At 37.9% G+C, this 25,694-nt stretch overlaps 2 protein-coding genes and 1 long non-coding RNA gene across 4 annotated transcripts in view; 1 reads left to right on the top strand and 2 right to left on the bottom strand.

The window, feature by feature from the left end:
- LOC309501911 (NACHT, LRR and PYD domains-containing protein 12-like) overlaps positions 1-9,902 on the bottom strand; it is a 175,077-nt gene extending 165,175 nt beyond the window's left edge. For both annotated transcript variants that reach the window (XM_082174171.1, XM_082174172.1), the window contains exons 1-6: positions 9,688-9,902; positions 8,282-8,410; positions 7,688-7,792; positions 7,343-7,427; positions 6,870-7,065; positions 4,942-6,775 (exon numbers count right to left, since the gene is read on the bottom strand). In XM_082174171.1, the coding sequence (XP_082030297.1) occupies positions 4,942-6,775; positions 6,870-7,065; positions 7,343-7,427; positions 7,688-7,792; positions 8,282-8,340 (2,279 nt within the window). In that variant the 5' untranslated portion in view covers positions 8,341-8,410; positions 9,688-9,902. The remainder of the gene's footprint in view (positions 1-4,941; positions 6,776-6,869; positions 7,066-7,342; positions 7,428-7,687; positions 7,793-8,281; positions 8,411-9,687) is intronic.
- LOC309502066 lies at positions 9,506-25,181 on the top strand. Its single transcript, XR_014207116.1, has 3 exons — positions 9,506-9,588; positions 24,863-24,980; positions 25,015-25,181. It is a non-coding gene; the product is annotated as an uncharacterized lncRNA (long non-coding RNA).
- Positions 20,313-23,006, bottom strand: LOC309500474 (uncharacterized protein; the record flags this gene model as incomplete). The annotated part of the gene is made up of 5 exons (XM_082172086.1): positions 20,313-21,586; positions 21,774-21,870; positions 21,998-22,189; positions 22,479-22,564; positions 22,850-23,006. The coding sequence occupies 5 exons, from the start codon at positions 23,004-23,006 to the stop codon at positions 20,979-20,981; spliced, it is 1,140 nt and encodes a 379-aa protein (XP_082028212.1). The 3' UTR covers positions 20,313-20,978.
- Positions 25,182-25,694: the final 513 nt, after the last annotated feature.

Raw genomic sequence — 25,694 nt, 5'->3', positions numbered from 1 at the left:
ATCATACAATTATCTAAGAAAGAGAATACAGAGTACATAAAGAAAAAATGGGAAAGGGAATTGAAAGTGATGATCACACAGGAGAGCTGGGGAAAAATATGTCAATTGCAATGGTTAACAACCGGGTCAAACACATGGCGGGAGTTCTGCTGGAAAAACATTGCAAGATTCTTTATCACACCCATTCAGAAACGATATCAGGGTAGCGGAGATGCCTGTTGGAGACTTTGTGGGTCTAATGGAGCCAACCACTCCCATATTTTTTGGGACTGCCAGATAATTAGACCTTATTGGGAAGAGATTCATAAACATATAAACAATGTATTTAATGTAAATATCCCATTCAAATGTGAAACTGTTTATTTGGGCAATATAGGGTTCGAAACCTGGAATATTAACGATAAAAAATTGCTGGCAATACTATTAGCAGCCAGTAAGAAATCTGTTACAAGGAAATGGTTAAAAGTAGATCCACCCACCATTGATGAATGGATTGGAATTGTCTATGAGATTTATGTTATGGAAAAGATATCCTTTTCCCTCAAAGTTGAAAAAGATTTTTTTTATAAGATTTGGACCAAATGGACTGAGTATGTAAAACCAATCAGATCTGATTTCATTTGACTGTACTTGTGCTTTGTGTAGACTTGCCCTCTTTGTGTTGTCTTTAATACCTGAAGTAGTGCGCATCCCGGTTCTGTTCTGCTTTGTTATTGTTCCTAACTGAAATAAGTAATGGTCCGTAAAAGGAATACTCAGAAGGGCAATATAGACAACTCATCTAAACTTTCTGATTCCATCCCTGCCTATGTACTTGAATGCCAAAAATTGTATTTAATGTATGTGATGGGATTTTGCCTTTCTAAATAAAAAGATAATATAAAAAAAAAGAAAAAAAAAAAAAGAAAAAACTACTCAAGTAGCGAGTAACTTACTTCGGATCATATAGGCCTCTATTATATATATATATATATAGGCTACAGTATATATATATATGAAGACTTCAGATGCAAAAGCCTCTGAGTGCCATCTGAAACTTTCTTCTAAAACAAGCATTTTTATCAAGCTTGTATATTTAAGTTCAGTAATTTCACTTTAATGACAATTAATAGGTACTTTTCATTGCCATTTAAGTGAAATAACTGAACATAAACATACAAACTTGATAAAAATGCTCTTTTAGAAGAAAATTTCAGATGGTACTTAGAGGCTTTTGCATCTGAAGTCGTCATATATATTATATAAAATAATATCATTTAGATTTTTTTTATTTAAATGACTATTATTTTCATAAGTAGATTGGCTCTCTTTGCAACAAAAAACATTATTTCTGCCATCTGTAGCCCGAAAATCATTGCCTGTCCTTTGGTTTGTATAATAGTAACTTATACAACTACATTTGGATTATTAGACAATGTCGAAATAAAGTGAATCTGCAGAGTGTTGCATTCAAAGGCATGTAATTGACACAGAGAAGAAAGAGTTAAAACTCTTCACATGTGCTCGCGCTCATGACTGATACTGAACATCTGAACACAAAAAAACAAACACAAGTACATCGACGGATCTTTTTCTGTCTGTTCTCCAAAATATAATCAAATAATGTATATTTCTGCAAGCATGTTTAAACTGGTTAACTATCTACGGCAGGCAAAGGCATTCGTTTTCAAGTCGAGTTCGTACGCCACTGGTGTTCATAAACTGTGGACAATGGTAGCTTATTTAATGTAGAAATTAATGTATTATGTCCAAAAAACGGGCAATGTCATCCTTTCTAGTAGTGCTATCATGGCATAATAATCTGTTTGGTTGTAAAATGTATTACCTGAGTTAAATGAAATCGAATGTATCGTCCTGTGGAATCATTCATTCACAGACAGCTTACGAAGATGTTCAACTAATAAAGATCTTCATCGCTGGCAAATATATGATGCATTTGAAGATTTGCTCTCACTTGACTGTACTGTAGGTCCACGGCCACTTCATCTAACGCTCTTGATGTCCTTAAATCTTCCTGTTACGACTCCGAGTCGAGTGTGAATTGAAATCGCTTCAGACGATTCAGTGCGTGCAGGAACTGAACAGAATCAGGAACTGAATCATTCAAACTGATTCGCGAACCGATTTAGACAGATCTGCCAACTTGTTTGATGAAGTCTTTGAACAGAATCGACTCAAAAGAGTGATTCATTTGTGAATTGAGCATCGCTCAAGCCCAGAAAAAAAGATACAGCGCGCTTGGAATAAACTACGCATTTAACAACACATATTGCATTAAAATAAAGTAACGAGAAGGACGTCGCCCAACGTAACGAAGTAAAAGTACAGTTTTTTCATTAGAAATGTACTCGAGTAAAAGTAATAAGTACCCACATTCAAATCTACTCTTAAAAGTACAATTTTTCCAAAAAAAATACTCAAGTAAATGTAACGAAGTAAATGTACTTCGTTACTACCCACCTCTGAATAGTAGACAAATGCTATAAAAAGAGAGCCGAATGGAGGTACGCAGCAAGCTAACAGGCTTGATTAAAAGTGCAGGAAACATTATGCATTAGTGCACAAGCATTCGCTGAAAACCATTGACTACAGTGACTAAAAAACAATATTTTACTGCTGCTGTTATTAACTGCTTTTATATTTAGTGCTTCACTTTGTAAACATTTAATTTAACCAATTCCTGCAGTAGCGCTATTTTAATCCATCACTTATGTTGCGAGCGAACTGATTGCGCAACCTGGCGCTCGAGACAAAATAGATCTATTTGACTGTCCCCAAGTTACAAAGCTGTTTACACGGTAGCATTGAATTAAACTAGACTATACCATTTTCACATCTTCATATAATGAGGATATACAGTTTTGCTTAGCGTGCTGATGTTTCACCTTCATCCGTGACACCAACGTGTTTCCTCTTCATGTGTTCGTGCATCACTGTGGTACTTCCATGCCACACAAGCTCAGCTTTGCATAACTTGCAGGTTACAATCTTATTTGCTGCATTTAATGTAAAATGCTCCCATGCTTTAGATGACTTGGGGCGCACACTTTTTTTTCTGCCGCCGATTGATCTGTACTCTCTGCCATTCCGCGTGTGACTGTTTTGTCATGAAAGTGACGTCATCAGTAAACGCTCCCCGTGACGTGAGCAGACCAAATAATCGACAATGACATTCGTTGACAACGATTTTCATAATCGATTATTATCGATTTTATCGATTAGTTGTTGCAGCCCTAAGGCCCTGTCCCAAATGGCGCACTTCATGCGGACTTTCGGTCTCGTGGACTTGAATTGCGCGTGCTCGCTGAGTCTACGAGTCCGTAGGCCGTCCCATTCAGCATTTTACCGCTCTGAAGTGTGCTCAGCAGCGCCCCCTTTGTACCCTTGAAGCGGTCTTCCACGAAGCCCGCATAGATGCAGGCTCCACGCACTTTAACTACCCAGGAATCCTTGCGAAAGGCCAATCAGACAACAGATGGGAGGAGATTTCACTCACGGATAATTGTTGACATGGCTGTGAAGAAAATATGACTGTTTTTATGACCTAAATGTACATTTTACCAGTTGTTACCTACAGTTTATACAAACATTATGGTCATCGACCAGTGGTTGATGTCTCAAACATAATAATAGCGTGTTTAATAATACGATCGCATTATGATTCATTAAATAAATAGAACCGAATGGCAGGGCTTTACTGAGTCATTTGTAAACATAGTATGAATATTGAAACCTGTAAATTGAAAAAAATATGTTTAAATTATGTTTTAAAATTGTAATCTTAGTTCAAATGGAACATTATGTATTATTATGTACAACTGTATACATCATTTAAATAAGCATGATTTATCTATTGTCTAATGCCCAGGTGATATGCATAATATCAAAATATAGAACTGTAAAAGCCGGCTGTGTAGTGGACATGCAGATAAGACGTCGGAGCGCAAAAATGTGATTTCTCCTGTCCAACAACAACCAGACCGTTATTTCCGGCATGCCGATCGAGTCTGTCCCAAAAATACCTCTCAATGCACCCTCGTGGACTCGCGCCAAGGGCCCTATAGGTCTGCACTACATGACGTCACCAAAGTGTGGACTCTGAGGAAGTCCACAAGTCCTGAGTGTGCCATTTGGGACAGGGCCTAAATGTGAGTGAGCGCTGTATGATCAGGCGCTGGTGTTCTCAGCACCGCCCGTCAAAATAAAAGTCCGGAGCGCCGTCAAAATAAAAGTCCCACTTCCAACACATCGGCCAATCAGAAAAACGTATCGGCCGATGCCGATATTTTAAAAGTGCCAAATATCGACCACTAATGACGATGATGACTAAACAGGTGACACAACTGAACTGATAATGAGGGTAACCATAGAAACCAAGGAGTGGCGCGAAAAGAACAAAGGCAAACAGGAACCAGGCTAAACTCAAACTGAAAGTCCAAACAAAGACTAACACGTGACAGGGACAACTAATATATGATGTGGTAATATATATGTACTTTATTTAAGCCTGTTTTATAAAAATCTCAATGTTTATATTATAACGTTTCAGAATTTCATCTTACTTGTTGGCAATATAAATAACATCTGTACCAAATTACATTCTTTCCTCCCAGTTTGGGTATATCAATAAAATATGTATTTTTTCCACAAGTATGAACATGAGCTAATATATAATTCTATACAAGTCATTAAAGTCTGGTGTATCATATGATACAAGACAAACATGCAAACCTTTTTACATGGTCTTTTATATTTTGTCTAAAGGTTTGATAAACTGTCTCCGCAAAAAAAAAAAAAAAAAAAAAATCAGACTAATATTTCATATGTCAGGTTTTACAGGGATAAGTTCATGTTCATGATGAGGAATCACTATAGAGTAATGTAGATAAAGACATTTTTCAGATGAGCGCAAAACATGACAAAATATATTAAAAGACTTACAGAGCTCTTCTGGAGGTTTTGATGACTGCCGATAATCTGATGAGACACTCGTCTGATTTCTTGAATTTCTGAAGCTCAAACTCCTCCAGCTCTTCCTCTGATGTCAACAACACAAAGGCTAAAGCAGACCACTGGGCAGGTGAAAGGTCACCAGATGAGAGACTTCCTTTGCTAAGGTGGGTCTGAATCTCCTTCACCAGAGTTTGGTCGTTCAGTTCATTCAGACAGTAGAACAGATTGATGGATCTCTCTGCAGGAAGATCATCTTCTAATTTCTGCTTGATGTACTGAACTATTTCCTTGTTGCTCTGGTCATTGCCGTCTTGCTGTGTCAACAGACCTCGTAAGAGTCGTCGATTGGACTGGAGTGACAGACCGAGGAGGAAGCGAAGGAAAAGGTCCAGGTGTCCATTGTCACTCTCGAGCGCCTTGTCCACTGCAGTCTTGAGTAAATCAATCATGGTTTCATTTCTGTTTTCCTGTTCTGTAGACTCATGATCAAACACACTTGTCTTGTTGATGTCTAGAAACAGATGTGCATAAAGGGCTGCAATAAACTCTTGAATGCTGAAGTGAACAAAGCAGTACATGGTACCAAGAACAATCCCTGTTTCCTCCTTAAAGATCTGGGTACACATGCCTGAGTACACTGATGCCTTATAGACGTCAATACCACAGGCTTCCAGGTCTGTGTCATAGAAGATCAGGTTGTTTCTTTCCAGCTGATGAAATGCCAGTTTCCCCAGTGAAAGGATGGCATCTTTATCCCAGGAAACATCTGGTGTGTATTCTCCATCATACTTTCGGCGGCTCTGCTGGATCTGAAAGCGGAGGAAGTGTGTGTACATTTGTGTCAGAGTCTTGGGAGTGTCTTCAGTGTTTGATTCCTGCAGTGTTTTAGAGATCTCATCAGCCTGAGTGTTTTTCACATCATTATTTCTTTTCTCCTCCAGAATGTTCTGGAGAACAGTGGCTGAAATCCAGCAGAAGACTGGGATGTGGCACATGATAAAGAGACTCTTTGATTGTTTAATGTGATCTAGGATTGTGTTGGCCTGATTCTCATCAGTGAATCTTTTTTTGAAGTACTCTTGCTTTTGTGCGTCACTGAATCCTCTTATCTCTGTCAGCCGGTCGATACAGTCAGGAGGAATCTTACTGGCAGCTGCTGGTCTGGTGGTGATCCAGATGAGAGCATAAGGAAGCAGATTTCCCTTCATGAGGTTCGTTAGGAGAACATCCAGAGAGGCTGGTGACGATACATCACGCCACGTCTCATTACAATCAAACTTCAGAGGAAGGCGACATTCGTCCAGTCCATCAAGGATGAACAGCACTTTGAATTGATTCAGTCTACTTGTAAGGTTCAGTCCTTTTGTCTCTGTGAAAAATTGAGTTATAAGGTCCATCAAACTTAGTTTTTCTGTCTCCATTAAGTTCATCTCTCTGAATGGAAGAGGAAATATGAAGCGGATATCTTGATTTTCTTTTCCTTCAGCCCAGTCCAGAACAAACTTTTGCACAGAGACTGATTTCCCGATGCCAGCGACTCCTTTTGTCAGTACAGTTCGGATCTCCTTGTCTTGTTCAGGAGCTTCAAACAAATTAGTGCATTTAACCTGTATCTCTTGTGCTTCATGACGCCTGGAAGCAACTTCAATCTGTCTCACCTCATGTTCAGTATTGACCTGTTCACTGCCACCCTGAGTGATATAGAGATCTGTGTAGATGTTATTCAGAAGTGTGGAGTCACCTTGCTTCGCAATTCCTTCAAACACACATTGATACTTCTTCTTTAGGCCACATTTCAGCTGAGGAATGAGGAACAGCTCATCTAAACACAGGAACAGAAAATATATAGTTTTAGTCTTCATTTTCTCTCCTACATTTATAAGAGACAATCAGACAGATGATCATGAGTCTCTAACCTTCTAGAGCATAGGCAGCTTCATCTTGCTTCATCTCTCTCAGGTAATGTAGTGTGAGATCAAGAGCTGATTCTTTGATACTGGATCTGTTCTCAATAAAGTCCTTCACAAAGTGTTGTGTGTTCTCCTTTTGTAATATTTTCTTAAACTTCTCCAGCTCATTCTTCAGAAATGTGATTATTTTGCTCTCAAGATCCTACAAACAAAAGTAAGAAAAAAGACACAATTTAAACCGAATTTACATCTACATTTGGTCAACACAATTTATTCAATAACTATAATATCTATTAAAAAAATCCAGTTAAAAGACTAACATGTTAACCAGCTGATATTTTTAACAAATAGAAAAATAAAAAAATGATAAGTGCTTCAAAGGACAAAATGGATCTGGAGGAATTAAATAAAATGTCTTTGTTCAATAACATATTTGTTTGTTAGAAATAATAAACATTTATAAAAATGTGTTTTCCTACCTGGAAGATTCCTAGAAGATTGTGTTTGAAATTCTCGTGGTTCCTGTGAGTCTGAACGTCTGAGTCTAATGTCTCATACTGAAGCCTGTAATCAAATAAATAAAATAAATACTGATTTTCCAGGCAAAATTTCACAGAAAGAGAAAAAGGCATTAGCTGTGAATACTCTGATAAATATTTATCAGATCAAATATTTATCAGAGTATTCAATGATAAATATGATAAATGATTCAATGATAAATAATGATAAATATTTGATCGAAAAATGTTTCATGATTGATATTCACTGATACAACTTTTAAACACAGTCAACATGTGACAAACAATTAGAAACTCATGAAATACCTTTTATTAGATGATGGTGTTTTCTCACTGAAGTCTAGTGGATCTTCTTTAGACTGATCACTCTTCAGAGACACAGAGCTGGACACATGTGAGCCTGATCTTACACTGATGACACAAAGAACAGAGAGAGAGAGAAAACACTTTAGTAAAGGAGGATCAACTGTGTGTGAAACACATCTGTGTCTTTATCTAATCCTCCACAGAAATACACACACTCACACAATTTACTGTTTTATAGTTAATGATCATTTTATTTACTGGCTCACATTAGTTTAACGATTTCTTTAATATACATGAGAGAGATTAAATATGTTAAAAAATACTTTACTAATTTAAGAGAACATGTCAAGTTTTTGTTTATTGACAGAAATAGAGAGCAGAAATGTCTGTGTGACACAGTTGTGTTATCATACTAGAATTAAATTAAGTGTATAGTTGTTTCCTAATGTCTGCCAATAATTATATGATCTAAATTATGATCCCTATTTGGATTAAAGCATGTGCAAATCTAAACCAATGCTTAAAGTTGTGTTATTGACAGGGAAACACAAAGTCCAGTGGAGTTTAAACTGATGAAAACAGACGCAGTCTTACCTGTGTTTCTCTGAGAGACTCATCTGAGAGAGAGAGTCCTTTCCTCTTTCCTCTGACATACTGCAGCTAAACTGACACTGAAAACTGATCAGCACTGCTTTCTGAAAACACTCAATCCTTCAGCATCACCTGGAAATGACACCATTTTACACAGATGAAGAACATCTTATTTAAGACAATAATGAAGAATGCTGAGTTATCATCAACAACAGCAACAGCAAAAACTATCTAGAAAATAAAGTGAGTTACAGACAAATATATTGCCATGTAAAATAACCCAATGGTCTTAATCATTTCTGATTGTTTAATGAGTTTAACTGACTAAATATTAATTCATTGGGGAACAGAAATTGTGTTTAACACTGAGTGGGAAAACTGAACCTGATTTGTTATATTCTCTATTACAGTTTATCATTTTACAATCATATTTACCCAATCTTTATTAATTGTTGAATCGTTTGTCATTTAATCATTACTTCAAGTTCACAATGATGATTGATTTCATTACTTTTAAATGATCCTAAAATAACTGATTGAGTAAAAGTAAGCAGAATTATAATAGACATACTGTATAACTAGTAATCATAATCGCTATGAAGTGAAATATTCAGTTTAATAACAGCAGATTGTTGTTCATTGACGTCAGGCTTCATCTCTGCATGTCTACTGTAAATGTCTGCTTCAAAAATACTTTCGATTTCACATCACAAAAACAACAGCCTAAAACTGAAGAGGAAATGGGAGAAAACTTGGAAAAACTTATTTGTTTTAAATAAACCTTTCTCAATAAACCTTCATGTTTTAACTTCAAAAGATTGTAATTTCTGGCAGATTCTTCGTCTGTTCGGAGTAGCAGAAGAACAGCCTTCTGTAACTTCACATTTAAATCTCGCTTAATATACAATATGAAGTTCCTAATAATTACAAATGACTGTAATGGAGAATGTGTTAAACTTACTTGCAGTCTTGTCCACTAAGAAGAGAATGTATAAGTATTTTAAACTCAGTAACGCTTGTTGTCAGTCCGCGCGCGTCGTTCTCAGAATCTCTTGCTGGTCTCGATGGATTGTGGATTAAACACATTTATATCAGAAGTAAAACATATTTTAAATCATTCTTTTATTTATTTAAACTGTTATTGTTAACATGCACTGTATTTATGATTATGACTCATAATGAAGATGTACTGTTCTCCTTCATCTGCCGTTAGATATAGGCTAATGCGTCAGTTCCACTAAACGGCCCAGTGCGCTCGCTGACGCGGACATGTAGGACTGGATGGATGTTTGCTTCATGTGAAAGGCTTGGTGAGAGAAATTATAGTTGTATTATCTCTCTGTATATGTATCATTTTCTTAAAATGCTCCGTCTAAAAGCGACCAAAACGACATTTAACTCCAGCTCACCATCGGTTCGCCAAACTGCTCCATCTCCAGAACGCTCGTACACATGGCTCACAGTTTGCGTGCAGATGCGCACATTTTCCGTCAAGTTTGTTGTAATAAATCACATGTTCTGCGTGGGAAGTGTCGTCCGCCTCTCTCAGGGCCTGTTCTGTGCGACGCAACGGTTATAAACGAGTTCCAGATGCTGTTACTTTCGTTTTCCTCTTCTTCGTGTGTTTTACAGGAGGGTTTGGAACAGCTGAACAGTTGCACACCGACACCTACTGCACTGGAGCGGGATATTATACCACATATATCTCTAAATCCTGTTTGATGTATATTAATGCTTTATAAATGAATTAAAGGAATAGTTCACTTTTAAAATGAAAATTCTGTCATCATATACTCACCCTCATGTTGTTTCAAACCTGTGTGAATTTCTTTCTTCTGCTGAACACAAAGGAAGATATTTAGAAGAATGTCAGTAACCAGACAGTTTTTGGGTCCCATTGACTTCCATAGTAGGAAAAAAATATAGGCTACGCCCGAAGAGTGGTGTTGTCCCGAGCCTATTCCCTTGGAACAACTTTACAGCTCCTTTGAGAAGGGAGTCAGTATATGACAGAACCTTCAAACGCCAGTCTATACCGCTACGCTGTGAAGATAGCGACATGGTGGCTAAAGCAGTAAGGATGGATCACGACTACGTGACACACACACCTGCAGGTAAGATTGTTCATAATGTGTTTAGTTAACGCTAGTCAACTATGTGTACCGTTATTGGATAAATATTTCTACCTGAACAAATTAATGTTTATAATATAAGCTGTTCACGAAATTCAACTAACGTTAGCCTACATCTGTAACTCTGTAACATAGTCTCATGCTGTCTCGCTGTAAGGGGCCAGAGATGGGCAGTAGGGCACAACCTAACGCTTTTTGACTAAACCTACTGTAAGGCCCGCTATATTGGCCCAATCTGCCGGTTCGCCAATACACGGGGAAGGTTGTCACGTGTTCTGTCCTCACTCATGCAAAGTATTTGTTGGTTAAATTTGCAATACATTAATCATGTACTCACTCATTAATTCATCTGACTCCATAAATGAAAGGTTTTAATAATATCTGTGCCTCACTAAAAGTGAGCGAATGTTTGACTATTCCTTTTAACCATTAAATAAACAATGTCAAACCCAGTTGGAATAATCACATTGTAGCAATTTAATATTTCAGATATCAGAGATCAATTCCACAATCAATTCAAATATCTAGAACATGGTTATACATTGGTTACACCAAAGAATCTTACCCAGCTTGTACCTGAGATAGAGAGAGAGAAAGGGAAAGAGAGAGAGAGAGAGAGAGAGAGAGAGAGAGAGAGAGAGAAACCACCTATCCAATTCCACGTCCAGCCAAGAAGAAGAGACAGAGAGAGCCAGAACACCTTCCTTTATCCTCTGACCAGGTGAGAAGGGGGATGGGGTGAGACCACCCTCAAATGGCTTCTATCCCACAGAAGGGGGGTTGCCTTATCTGGCATTATCTCTAAACCAGTTTCCTATGAACTTCTATAAACCTTATTTCCTTTTATTTTATCTATCTGGATATGAGATATCTGTACCACTCACTTTGAGACATTTCAAATGACACCAAAAGCATAACAGTCAATGATAAACATTAGCATTAAACCATGCTCTTGTGTGGGTTCTTAGTTTCTGAGAGGAAGAAAGGCTGTATAGGCCTTTTTCACGTAAGTTAGAACGCACATCCGGTTCAGCGTTTGTTGTGTAAAGCGACTTCCGGTGAAAAAGAGTCAGACGCGCTAACGTTACTCTTCACACAACTTCCCTGAAGAATCTACCGGCAATTACATCAGCGGATGTTTTTTGACTTGTCGAGCTTCTCCGCACTCAAAACAAAACAGATCGTTATTGTAATAGTCATTTTAGATAATTTTAAGACTTTGTTTAACTTAATTTTATTACTGCAGTTGTGGCAGCTTATTTGGAGAAATAAAGTATGGTGATATCTTCCTTGAACAGTAGCCTAATTTAATTTGTGTCAACATTAACTAAAAAGATATTATGACTTGAAAGTGATAGGACATAAATGTAAAGGCTTCAATAATAGATTTAATAAAATATGACGGGAAAGTAGCTTCGTAATTTGTTTTCAGAAATGCATAAACATACCTGGAAGAGGAGACTGCATATAGTCATGATCTGCTCCAGCGCTGTTACCTCACTAACTATTTTGTCGTCTTGGGTGTCGTCAGAGTAGGCTACGGTGCCACATTGCTGCCACATATTATTTCCGCTATTGATAGGCTATATCAATTTTATGTAGCCTACAAAATATGCCTTTATCCACATAAAATTGATATAGCCTAAGCCTTTCATGTCTATCATCCATCTACGTTCAAAAAGCTGATATAGCAGCCCCCAATGGACATGATAAAAGATCAAATTCTGTACACACCTTATTACTAAACCATATCCAACAGAAAAGCAGATGAGTCCAGAATATGAACGCAACGCACACGTTAAGCGTTTTCCTCCCATAGAAACCCTTTATTATAAAGAAAAATCTTAACGTGGCTTTATGGGAGGATGGAATTGCAGTGCACAACAAATCCTTTAAATGGTATTCAATGCAAAACAAAAAATGAAAATAAATAAGTAGCCTATAAAATAAACAAATAATTGTGGCATTAATTAGCCCACAAACAATATTTATTTTAAAGCCTAAACGAATTTATTTAAAGAAAAACACCAGCTTTCTCTAGTGTTGTGTTTCAGCCGCCCACTGGCACAGCGCTTACTCGCCGTAGAAAATGTATGATTTAATTTGTTAGACACGAAGAGGACTTATCGTCTGGCATGGCCGCTCGTCCTAACGTTAACCTATAAATGTTCGCTATTATTAAGCACATATCCAGGTGTTTGTGCGGAGTGTGGAGCGCGCACTGCATGACATGGACGCGCCGGTGCCATCACTCGCATTTTCCTATCAACAGTGGAAACAACTTAAAATACTCCATCATTTCTGGTCATACAGAAAATAATAATACATCAGTCGCAACTACTTTTATTTGTGTAAACTCACAACAACAAGAAAACGTTGTGCATTTGTAAAATAAAAGAAACAGGACGCGCTTTCATGATCTCTGTGAATTGGAGCGTATCTCAAAAATGAACTGAAAAAACAGCGTATCACTAGCCTCACAGACATGAGAAATATATCTATAAAGCTTGAAATGTTCACCAACGAAAAAAATCCAATGGAAAGCCAATACGTACGGTACTAGCCTATCTGATGATGTAATCCTGTCCGATGAAAGGTGCATCTACTTTACAGCGGAGATGTATGGAGATGTTTGCAGTCGACACTGATTTAGAAAACACTCGTTTATTAATAAACAATTTAAATGCTTTGTTATTTTTTCAGACAAATTTATTTTCATTAGCCTACTTTTGCCGGTGCTTTGCGGCAAGTTTTATGTATGCGCTTGAGCGCGGAATATATAGGCTATAGGCTATACCAAGGATTGAATATAAATGTGCGATTAGTAATTGCTTAAATGAATGACTACTAGTCTAGAAAAAATCTTTAGTCTATGGCAACTCTTATCAGTAGCCTACATTTAATAGTTGACATTAATTAGTAATTAGTATCCAGCTCTTTACATACATTAGTTGAGTTGGCATAGTTAATGAACTAATAAAATAAAGTATTTCAATATAGCATTGCTTATTCCACCACAATTCCAAAGGATTGTTTATAAGGTGACAATCCGTTATACATTTGAAGATTGTAGGCTGTATAGGCTATCTTGAAGATTTTTGTGTCGTCTCTTATAAAGACGAAAATTGACATTTCGTTAATAAAAAATAAGAACACAATGTAAAAAATAAACATTGTTCTGTTAGATGTGTTTTGACTAGGCTACTTGTTTAATTTAACTTGTTTAATACTTATTAATTAGTAAATATTAATTTAATTATATCTCTAGGTAATGAAGATAGCCTATTAACAAAAAATAAATCTTATAGTATATTATATTAAAAAAAATGTGTACTGCCAGTAGCGGCAGTGTAATTAGCGTCGGCTACAAACAAATGTGACACTTATAGGGATCTTAAACGTCGGGACTTCTACGTGTCAAATAGCATGCATCCACTTCTTTGTCAGACAGTCATTGCTTGGAAAAGCATTAACTCAAATATGGTTGTCACTGCTTATTATTTGTGCAATGAGGGATGCTACAGTGACACCTCGATGTTGCTTCAGCCATTGTTGTTTCGACCGGAAGTCGCTTTACACAACAAACGCTGAACCGGATGTGCGTTCTAACTTCCGTGAAAAAGGCCTATTGGGGGAGGTCAAATGTTAATTAGCCAGCAGGGCCCTTTTGTCCCATAAATCAGGCCTCAACCAGTATTTTCAGTCTTACAGTTTCCCTCCTTGATCCCGTGGGTCACATTCCGATGAACACTTACGGGGTCACAGTAAGACGTTTGTTATAATCCTTGAAGATGTAGCACAAAAGTTGTCTTTGCAATGTTGGCATCTGTAGAAGCTCAGTGGGCGGTGTTCACCTGCAGAACACCTGTTCCCACCAGGTGTATAGCTTGAGTCCAGCAGGGGGATGAATGCGTTCAGGTTCTCTTCCTGTAATCCTGTGACGTGAGTAAAGTTCATAGAGTCAATCTGGACCTTTTGTGACTTGTTCAGTTGACGTGTCATTCCTTCATGGAGAAACTTCCGCTTCCCTGGCACCTTCTCCACGATGATGATCTGACCCTTCTTGACCAACCCTGTCACCTCCAGCGGTACGGTTGTCTGGGCAGACCTCAGTGGATGAAGGGTTTCTCCTTGGTTCCACACGGCTTTGTGTGCGACACCTGAAAAGCATCTTCAATGTCCGCTTCACGATTGAGCACATATGAACTTACAGTCGTAAGGAAATGCATAGGAACGCATAATGCAATAAGGAAAAATCATGTCATGTTCAATGTAAAATACCATGTTCATGTCAGCAATTGTGAGTGGTACGTTTGGTCTCATTAATTACCTGATTTTAAATTACCACGTCAATAGTACTCCTATAGAGGGTCAAGGAAGGACAAAGGAAGATCTTACAAGCTCTTACCCTGTTTCTAGAAACATTTAAATAAATGGCATTCCAACAAAACAACCAGTGCTATTTTGGTGTAACCAAACATAGAGATTCAATTGAATTGATGTCCAAATACATTGTTGCAAGTAAAATGGACAATATACAAATATGCAGATAAGTTTCAGAAATGTTTTTCTGAATTACTCAAAGGAAATCAAAATAAGTTTCAGAAATTAAAATCAAAATAAGTTTCAGAAATGTTTTTCTGAATTACTCAAAGGAAAAAATGCAGAAATCAAAATAGGTTTCAGAAATGCATCAAGAGGTCAGTGTAAACCAATCAATGGTTTTGTGTGTTTGTGTGAGAATTTTTTAGAATGTCAGAGTGTGTTTTTGTCTGTGAGAGTGTTTTTGTGTGTGTGTGTGTGTGTGTGTGTGTGTGTGTGTGTGTGTGTGTGTGTGTGTGTGTGTGTGTGTGTGTGTGTGTGTGTGTGTGTGTGTGTGTGTGTGTGTGTGTGTGTGTGTCTGTGAGAGAGTGTGTTTGAGAGTGTGTTTCAGAGTGTGTGTATTGATCTGGCTACGTCACAGTCGATGACAGAGTTGAATTGTAAATTTTTGTACTTGATTGAATTGGTCTCACTTCAGATTTATCCATTTTAATTATGTTTCTGTTATTAGTGGTAAGTTGAGAAATCAGGGGCCCTCTGATCTTCCAACTCCCACCAACAATCATAGAGTTTGAAATTTAATGGCAGGTCTGCCTTAGAATTTGTCTTGATTTGTGACTGTAGCCATTCAGTTGTTCATGTGTGTTACATTAGTTAGCAGTTTGTTGTGAATAGCGTATGCTATTCTCTGTGTCTCTGTTAGACCATGATCATGAGATCAGCTCCACCCTGTGTGTGTGAAGCTATCTGGATCTGTTAGTGTGAAGATGACACATCTTCGTCTGATGTGCAGTGTTCAGCCTGGATAGACTCTATCTACCCCAGGTGATGTTGCTGTGAGGGTATAGTGATGGAGGGGTGTGTTCAGTGTTCATGTCTAGGAGATGGGTGGAATCTAATCTATAACAATTGTGTTGCAAATTTCGATCCAGTTCTAAACTGGGAGGCCATATTTATGCAGTAATGTGATAGTGTGACGTGTGAAAAGGCCTTTTATAATGTCTTTTCACCCATCTCCCGAGTCTCAGGTTATGTTCGAATAATTCCGCTGTCCTGGATTTGCTCCAGGTGGGCTCCACCATTCTGCAGAAGTAGCCTAAGCCTGAGACAGAAAACAGAGGAGAGCGAACCACAGATAATTCCAATATTTCAAAAGCATTAAATTCAGACGTGTAGAATTCTTTTACTTGTTAGCAATTTTAATTCCAGATGTCACATGAAACCGAGTTTCATTGACCACGTCTGAATTGTTGCTGTTGTCTCAGTGTGTTGTGACACCTGAAGCTGCTTTTTCAGTTCAGCCTTCAGTCTGCTGCATGTGCAATGCATTCACACATTTTAATTTGTGCAGATATTTTTTGACCTGCAAAAAAACTGTGGTACTTCTGTCTGCTGTTTAGCATTTCACACCCTCCTCGTAAATTTACTTATCTTATCAGATTCAATTCAGTTGGTGCACCCCAGTCAAGGATTATTTAGCGTGCTATTACCTGTGCCACACTCCTAGCCGTGTTTTCTAACGGTGAAAAATAAAGGCATACTCCGCCCCTTTTTGGCACTGGGTAGCACACAAATGAAATTCTGTTTCAGAAATTCAATTTTAATGACGAAAGTCACACTTCTCCAATAATTGTCCTGCTCGGCGAGTGTAATATAATGTTTATTATAATTCAAGTTTTAATATAATTATATTCTTTAACAATACAAGTCAAATTATATTGTTTTCGGTCTCTGGAACAACTTAACGGATGGTCAAATCTCTACTTGTTCTCATGTCAATACATTTGAATATTAAAAGGCCTTTTGGCTCAGGGCTGATAAGATGTATTCGCTGTTTTTCTTTTTTCCTTTGCTAGGTTTCAAATACCTTTTCTTCTCATTTAGTCTTTTTAAATGGCCATTATAACGTTTGATTCTTCTATTTACTCTTACTTTATATTTTTCCGTTTATAGATAAGGAAAACTATATCGCTTTGCAGTCCTTCCCAAGGATGCACGACACAAGTGGTCAGCCCCGAAGATCAGAAGCTGAGGCAGTTGGCTAAATATCTAGGATTATGCCGTACCCGCGCATCAATCAAAGATATATTCAATAGCCCCCTCGGATGCCCTTCAGGAACTTAATTCAATCGTTTTTACTTTAGTTAGTTTTGGCTCTTTAATAGCCTTGGATTAGCCAAGCCCGAACATTTACCTAAAGTAACATTAAATTAGAACAGAAGTCGTCGGAAGCGTCCAAGCTAGGTTAACCAAACAGCGTCGTGCTGATCCTAGTCGGACAAACACATCCTCTCATCCAAGTCGCCCGCACACTCCCTGATATCAGTTTTTAGCCGTCGCTAATCTCTGACGCAGCCTTATGGCAATATACGAATCCGTTAATCTATTTTGGAAAAAACTAATCTCAGAGTAATTCAGAATACATTCAAACATAACAATATTTAGTTCTCTGAAGCCTTAAATATGAAAAGGTTTTTGTTTCAGGATTAATGAGATGCGTTCGCTGTTTCTGATTTTCAAATTCATTGTGAATCACATTATAGCCATCAAATTCAGCACAGACACACGCGTTTACTTCAGTTTACACAGGACACATGGCCTAGAATACAACATCTACAACCCTTTTACCTAAGTGTTCCAAATACACCCACAGCAAAACAATAGAATACAACATCTATATCACCTTTGCCTAAGTGTTTCAACTACACTTACAGTAAAGTAATCCTGTGTTTAAAGAATAAACTTTAAATTAGCCTATGTGCATGTTGTAGCACAAACAACCAAATTGTGTTCTATGTGCAAAATGTGTTAAGCGCAACTTCAAATTTGAAAATCCAAACAGAATCATTGCAAACATGAATATGTATCACATCATCCTGTTTTTCTCAAACTTGCTTTTAAACAAATGCATCGACTTGTCTTTTTGTTTAAAATAGAGTCCGTCAAGATTAGTTTAGGTTTAGTATTGGATATTAATGTTTTCAATGTGGCTTTTGGGCCTACCAGTAAGCCAGCATTTAGCATTAGTCTTGGACGCAGCATGGCTTTAGCATTTAGCATAGCCTTGAGCGTTTTGATTGAAAACAGCATGCCAATAGCATTTAGCAATAGCCTTAATATTGGAGTCTTAGCCTGTACATAATATCATCCTGTTTTCCCAAAATGTTCTTTTCATAAACAATGCATCGATCTGCCTTTTTATTTATAAGATCACGTGTTTTCCGATCGTTTACAAACTTAGATTTTTCTTTCTCTGTTTTCTGTTAGTTTGCTCATTCTTTTCACGTGTTGCTGGTTTCAATGGCCGGAAAACATGCGCCTGATTTTAAAACTTTTAGTCTTTACTTTTTCAGCTCTTCATCGAGTTATTAATTATTTGGAAGATGTTATTCTCACTTGTTTCGTTTCCTGTTGCTTAGGCAAAATAAGGAGATCTTTAAAATCTAATGCACAAGGGTTTTCATTCTTCATCTGGCTACCGCATCACGTTCTAAACAAAGGGCTTTAATTCCGACCCGTAAACAATGCAAACATTTCTTCAACACTTCTATAAAGGGCAGAAAAAGTTTACTTACCATCGCGGCGGAAGAAAGAGAAGATGTTCAAACCTCTTGTTGATTTTAAAATCCCAAATACTTGCTGAAAAGGACATTTCTCGTGAAACTGTTTTGATCTGTTTTGAGATCACGTCCGAGGTCACCATTTTGTAAGGCCCGCTATATTGGCCCAATCTGGCCGCCAATACACGGGGAAGGTTGTCACGTGTTCTGTCCTCACTCATGCAAAGTATTTGTTGGTTAAATTTGCAATACATTAATCATGTACTCACTCGTTAATTCATCTGACTCCATAAATGAAAGGTTTTAATAATCTCTGTGCCTCACTAAAAGTGAGCGAATGTTTGACTATTCCTTTTAACCATTAAATAAACAATGTCAAACCCAGTTGGAATAATCACATTGTAGCAATTTAATATTTCAGATATCAGAGATCAATTCCACAATCAATTCAAATATCTAGAACATGGTTATACATTGGTTACACCAAAGAATCTTACCCAGCTTGTAGCCTACCTGAGATAGAGAGAGAGAAAGGGAAAGAGAGAGAGAGAGAGAGAGAGAGAGAGAGAGAGAGAGAGAGAGACCACCTATCCAATTCCACGTCCAGCCAAGAAGAAGAGACAGAGAGAGCCAGAACACCTTCCTTTATCCTCTGACCAGGTGAGAAGGGGGATGGGGTGAGACCACCCTCAAATGGCTTCTATCCCACAGAAGGGGGGTTGCCTTATCTGGCATTATCTCTAAACCAGTTTCCTATGAACTTCTATAAACCTTATTTCCTTTTTTTTATCTATCTGGATATGAGATATCTGTACCACTCACTTTGAGACATTTCAAATGACACCAAAAGCATAACAGTCAATGATAAACATTAGCATTAAACCATGCTCTTGTGTGGGTTCTTAGTTTCTGAGAGGAAGAAAGGCTGTATTGGGGGAGGTCAAATGTTAATCAGCCAGCAGGGCCCTTTTGTCCCATAAATCAGGCCTCAACCAGTATTTTCAGTCTTACAACTTTGGGTTCAGAGTATTTATTTTTCCCCAAATTAATTTTATAACACGACCATATAACAGTTTATAAATGTAATCTGATCTATAAAAAAAAAATAAAAAAATAAATCTTAAAATATTTTCTCAATAAAATACAATTATTAAGTGTTCATATAAAATAATGTCTTTTTTTTTTTTTAAATAATGAAACAATTTATTGATGTGGCAGCTAGTAAATACACTAAGTTTCATCATTAGCATGTGCGGAAGTATTTAAAACAAGTGTGTTACAACTGGCCCTGTGTTAGGTTGTGCCCCGCTCTCCCCTATTTTAATTACATGTATTTAATTACTTTTGAGTATTGTCATTTGTATTTTCCTTAACAAAAATAAATGAAATGTAATTTTTAATTAAATACTTTTTTAAACATGATTACTGTGTTGTGTTGAAAGGTAGCATAAATATGTTAAGACTGGGTTTTAATTTCTTTATCTTTACAGGTGCTCTGGATGAGGCTTTGGATTATATCCATGACTTAGAAGCCAAGTTGCAAAACACTGGTCTACCACCCCCTACTCTCTAAAACACTGGTCTACCACCCCCTACTCTCTAAAACACTGGTCTACCACCCCCTACTCTCTAAAACACTGGTCTACCCCCTACTCTCTAAAACACTGGTCTACCACCCCCTACTCTCTAAAACACTGGTCTACCACCCCCTACTCTCTAAAACACTGGTCTACCACCCCCTACTCTCTAAAACACTGGTCTACCACCCCCTACTCTCTAAAACGGTCTACCACCCCCTACTCTCTAAAACACTGGTCTACCACCCCCTACTCTCTAAAACACTGGTCTACCACCCCCTACTCTCTAAAACACTGGTCTACCCCCTACTCTCTAAAACACTGGTCTACCACCCCCTACTCTCTTCAGCCGACACTGTTCGTCGGACCACCAAATACGTTTCTTTGATTTCACTAAAACATTATATGAACAAATAAAACTATTTTGGTCAAAATTGTGCATCATTTAATTTTTTGGTATGTGTAACATCAACTGATTAATAACAACTCAAATAACATCAAACATTTACAATAAAAAATAACATTACAGATCATCAACAGTAAGACAGAAGGCTAAACTGATAACTGGTAAAGACAAGATTAGTGTAATTCAAGGTATGCATTCATGTATGTGCCATAATAATATACATCTAATTTCTCTTTCATTTCCGATATCAATGAGTCATCGCGCCAAATTCTTTCCACAGTTACAGTTGATTGGGTATCGGTAACAAAGTCACACCATGTCAGTCCTGTGATTGCCAGTTGGCCCTGAACCTGCCAGTAGTACTTATGTGAACGCCTCAGACTGGTGTGGCCTTCCTGCACCTTGAGGTGAGCAACCTGAGATGGTTCAGTTTTTGTGCTGCTCTTCACCTCAACCAGGCCAAAAGGAGGCGACTCTGAAGGGTCATCCGTCTGGACTGGCCCCGAGATGTGGTGCGTCAGGGTGAATGATGAATCCTGCTGGTAACACATTAACTCGCAACAGTTCAGCATAGTTTGCCAGCACTTCAGGCTCCACTAGTAGACCACGCTTCATTGCAGCTGTTTGCTTTGTGGAGCCTCTGATCATCTGAATAGCTGCAGACTCTAGCTCTGCACGACACGCCCTACTACGACTAGCAGTCAGCCTTGGTCGCCGTAGCTGTGTCCACGCAGGACATTTGGACTGCTGCTGAGTTTCTTTTGCTATCTCGCTGGACAGCTGCGGTGACACTTCAAGAGATTGGAGATGGATTAACTGATGCAAGGTCGGGACGAAATGCAACCTGGGAAAAGTGTGCTGCATCACAGGAAGGGATGGAAATTCTGGAGCCATGTGGTGTAGGAGGAGGTCACTGGACTTCTTGGGTGGACAGTGATAGGACATGGGGGATCCACGAGGGACAGACCCAAATTTAGATGGCGTCAGCTCCATCTCAGAAACCCCATCCAATACAACAGCCATGAGAGGTTTGGGCTGCACCTGGCTTAGTTTGCTTCCAGATGCCATCATATATGGATCTGGCAGTGGTCCTAGACAAGAGAGCAAAGAGAAACACAAGATTATTGGTCACACAAAAGAAAAGTTAGACATGAGTGCTTAACTACATTTAAATGTTATTCATTTTATCTGCGGTAACCATAATTTGGTTAGTCATAACATAAAAAAATAACGTAACTTACTCTCACAAAGCAACAAAACAGTTAACAAATGAATCACCTGTATATGCCTTGTACAGTGTGGACCTCAGACCGTCCTTGCCCACTGTTTTGGGCTTTTGCACCACCAGCTCACTAACCGGTTCAGGATGGATTCCCTTAAAAGTAAAAGACAAAAACCAATGACAGTCTGTAGTCACTACTGGGGGTGTTTTTATAATAATTTACAGTTGTTATAGATACATCGGTTCTTAAATCATAATGACATGTTTATCACAAACCCACCTGTGTTCTTGGTCTGTGCCATCTTTGTAAGCCACTTGTGCAGGCCAGGGGGGGTGGAACAGCCTGCAGACCCAACTGTGAATAATGTGCGGTCTGGTACAGGATGGCAACTATGTGATTGCAGAATCCTTTACCAGCCGCACAACTGCAGCAGAAAGCCTTCAGGTTGGCACTTTCTGCCTCCAGTGATATCTAGACACAATAAATTAAATAGGTTACACTGAAGTCATTCTTATGTTGCTACATCAATGTTCATAATAACATGAAACTATAACTTTCAGTATGGTGACCAGATTTGAGTTGGTAAAAAAGAGGAATGAAGTGAGTTTGTGAGATATTTCATCGAGAGTAATGGGTGTGCAGAGCTGCGTACATAATGCAAATATGATTACATTTCATGTATGTTCAATGTTATTTTATTATATAGGTATCGAAAAAGAGGACATGTCCGGGAAACCCGGCATTCTGTCTATAGTCAAACCTCCAGTTTGTGAGGCTCCTCGCTCTTTCTCATTGACCTGAAGCATCTACCTCTCACTACTACCTGTCCCTGGAGTATATTTGATACTATAACCACGTGCAACAAGAAAATATTACATGTTATCTCACATAGAAATGCACAACTTTACAAAACATTGCCAGTAACATTTCACATTTACCTACTACAGCTTCACCAAATTACTGGTTGTTATGTTTTTAATCTCATGCCATCTCACTTAAACATACACACGACATATTCACTGCGATGTGTTATACCTTATATTACAAATTCACAACACCTAAGATTTACAGTTAGCGTAAACAGAGTTATAACCGGTGATACGGCTTTGGCTAAAGCTAGCTAAAGCTTACCTTGGTAATTGTGGATAAACTCTTTGTGGAAGAATTTATATCCCTTGTCCAGTTTGTTCCCTTTAGTGGACGAATGCATCTCCACACTCTTCACCACATCAGCGCTGGTGAACTTCGGAAGACAACTCAGGCTCGTCGAAAACACTCTAGCTGCCATTTCTCCGCTAAAAAAACTCATACCGGAACTGGGTTTACGCTTCGTTGATGTATTTCCGTTTTTTGCGTAAATGGTCTATAGAGAAGTGTGAGCGATGTGTGTTAATGTATGGAGGACCAAACCTGCAGAAATAAAAAATTAATAGATAAATAAATAAATAGATAAATAGATAAATAAATGTGATAAATAGATAAATAAATGTGATAATAGGAAAATAAAGAAAGAAAGAAACGACTTGATAAAATAAATATGATTCATTTTTAATCAAATTCATTTTTGTATTATTTTTTCCCCTTAATGTATTATTTTCTGCTTTTATACATTTTTTAAAAATCGTTTTAACTTTTATTTATTCGTTATTTATTATTATTTATTTATTTATTTTTATATTTATTCTTACATTTATTGTTTAGATTTATGTATTTATGCATTCATTTATTTATAGATTTATTTATTTATTTATTCATTTATTTTTACATTTATTTGTCTTGTATGATAATTAGGTGGGTTGGTCTTGCTTACCATTGGTTCATCGTTGATTGAGGCGCTTGCTCGATTACTCTGGCTTTGTAGTGACAGGTGTGTACTATGGCGGACGTTTTACAAATAGCTAGAGCAGTGGTTCTCAAACTTTTTACACCAAGTACCACCTCAGAAAATATTTGGCTCTCCAAGTACCACCATAATGACCAATATTAAAATACAGTAGCGTAGTAGGCCTAACTATTCAGCTACAGTTATACACAGCTCAAAAAACCAGGCAGTTTTATTTATAATAAGAATATTTATTGTTGTCAGCCACTTTAAACATTGTAACAACACAGTTTTAACATCAACACTGCACTGTGTGCTGCTTACATACAGGTAATTGAAAACCAACCATCCACTGACCACTGGGTGTCTGGGTGTCATAAACCCAGCGTCTGACGTCGACGGTTCCACACTCGATGACGACGACGATACTGAGAGGGATCACATAAGTAGTTTCAGCTTCGTGTTATTATTTCTGGAAAAATAGTTGACGCTACAAAATATTTCGGCATAATGCGATTAGGTGAAAATTACTTACAATTCTCCAGCTAATCTGCCACATCCCGTAGCAAACTGGACAACGAATAATTTGCAATTTTTTTTATTTTTTTTTTATCTCCTCTCTATTAGCTAAGCCTGACGTTTCTATTCGTGAGCTCTCAACCGCTCTCAACCAATGATGCACTGAAGCTACACAAGGACCGCCTTCCTCATTTCCATGTTACACAAAGAAATGTAAAAATAAATGAATCAATAAATAAATAAATCTAAAAATAAATACATGTGGAAATAAATAAATCTATAAATAAATGAATGCATAAATAAATAAATCGAAACAATAAATGTAAGAATAAATATAAAAATATAAAAATAAATAAATAAATAATTAACGAATAAATAAAAGTTAAAACGATTTTTAAAAAATGTATAAAAGCAGAAAATAATACATTAAGGGGAAAAATAATACAAAAATGAATTTGATTAAAAATGAATCATATTTATTTTATCAAGTCGTTTATTTCTTTCTTTCTTTTCCTATTATCACATGTATTTATCTATTTATCACATTTATTTATCTATTAATTTTTAATTTCTGCAGGTTTGGTCCTCCATATTAATGGGCCACTGCAGTTCTTGCTCCAGCCTACAGGAGCGATGCTGAGTATGGACTCACACACACACACACATGAAGGTCCCCACTGGGTCAGAAATGTACAAAATTCGTTTTTTAGCTGATTTTACACAGACACGCACACACACACACACACACACATAAATACAAAATGATTAATCAGAATACATAGCAAAAGTTTCTCCTGCTCCAGCTCATGGACACCTCCTACTCACACTCTCCGTCTCTGCAAGATTCGGAAGGGAATGATTCAGATTTCTCTCGGCACAGCTACTAGAAGACAGACGGGTTTCTCACGTCACATCTACGTCGTCAAGCTCAGTGTGAGTCTGCGCAGTCGCTCAGCTCTCGCTCAGCCATCAGGAAGAAGAGCTTCTAATTGACTTCACTTTTCTCTGTTGAATCCAATGGGGTCGCTGTGTCCAGTTTATATACTGTCTATGATTATAACCATAACACAATAACCATAACGCGTTGTTCATTATAAACGTGGGATTATGAATTATATTGAGAACGTCATACATAGAAAACATGCTGTAATGTACCCTGAGTGTAAACCATAGCCGCATTCATCGTGATTTGCAAAGATTAATATAAATATGAATATAAAGATTAATAAAACGTTACAGCGGAGACAGGTGGCAATCAAGATGGCGGCCACGTGCAACTAGAGTTGAGACACGGAGTGTGTATTACCTCTGGATACTGGATGCTTTGGCGTATAAATCACCAGAATGCCCCCATCGAGGAAAGGCCCAACACTGGAGGAGTTCGAGGAGATAAAGCTCTCTCTCCACTCCCTGTGCGGCGATGTGACTGCGGTTAGAGCGCAGCAGGAGCAGCTCCTGGGGCTACTGGAGGAGGTGAAACAACTACGCCTCCAGAACGCGGAAAAAGACCAGCGCATTGTGGATCTCGAGCGGCGAGTGGACGAGCTGGAGCAATACTCCCGCATGAATGATGTGGTCATCACCGGCATTAAGATCAGGCTGCGCTCCTACGCGCGTGCGGTGGCCGCGGACAGC

The sequence above is a fragment of the Leuciscus leuciscus genome (genome assembly GCF_965113295.1).
Source record: "Leuciscus leuciscus genome assembly, chromosome: 6".
Taxonomy (NCBI): Eukaryota; Metazoa; Chordata; class Actinopteri; order Cypriniformes; family Leuciscidae; genus Leuciscus; species Leuciscus leuciscus.
The sequence above is the reverse complement of the archived record's forward strand: the minus strand, read 5'-3'. Positions and strand labels throughout refer to the sequence as shown.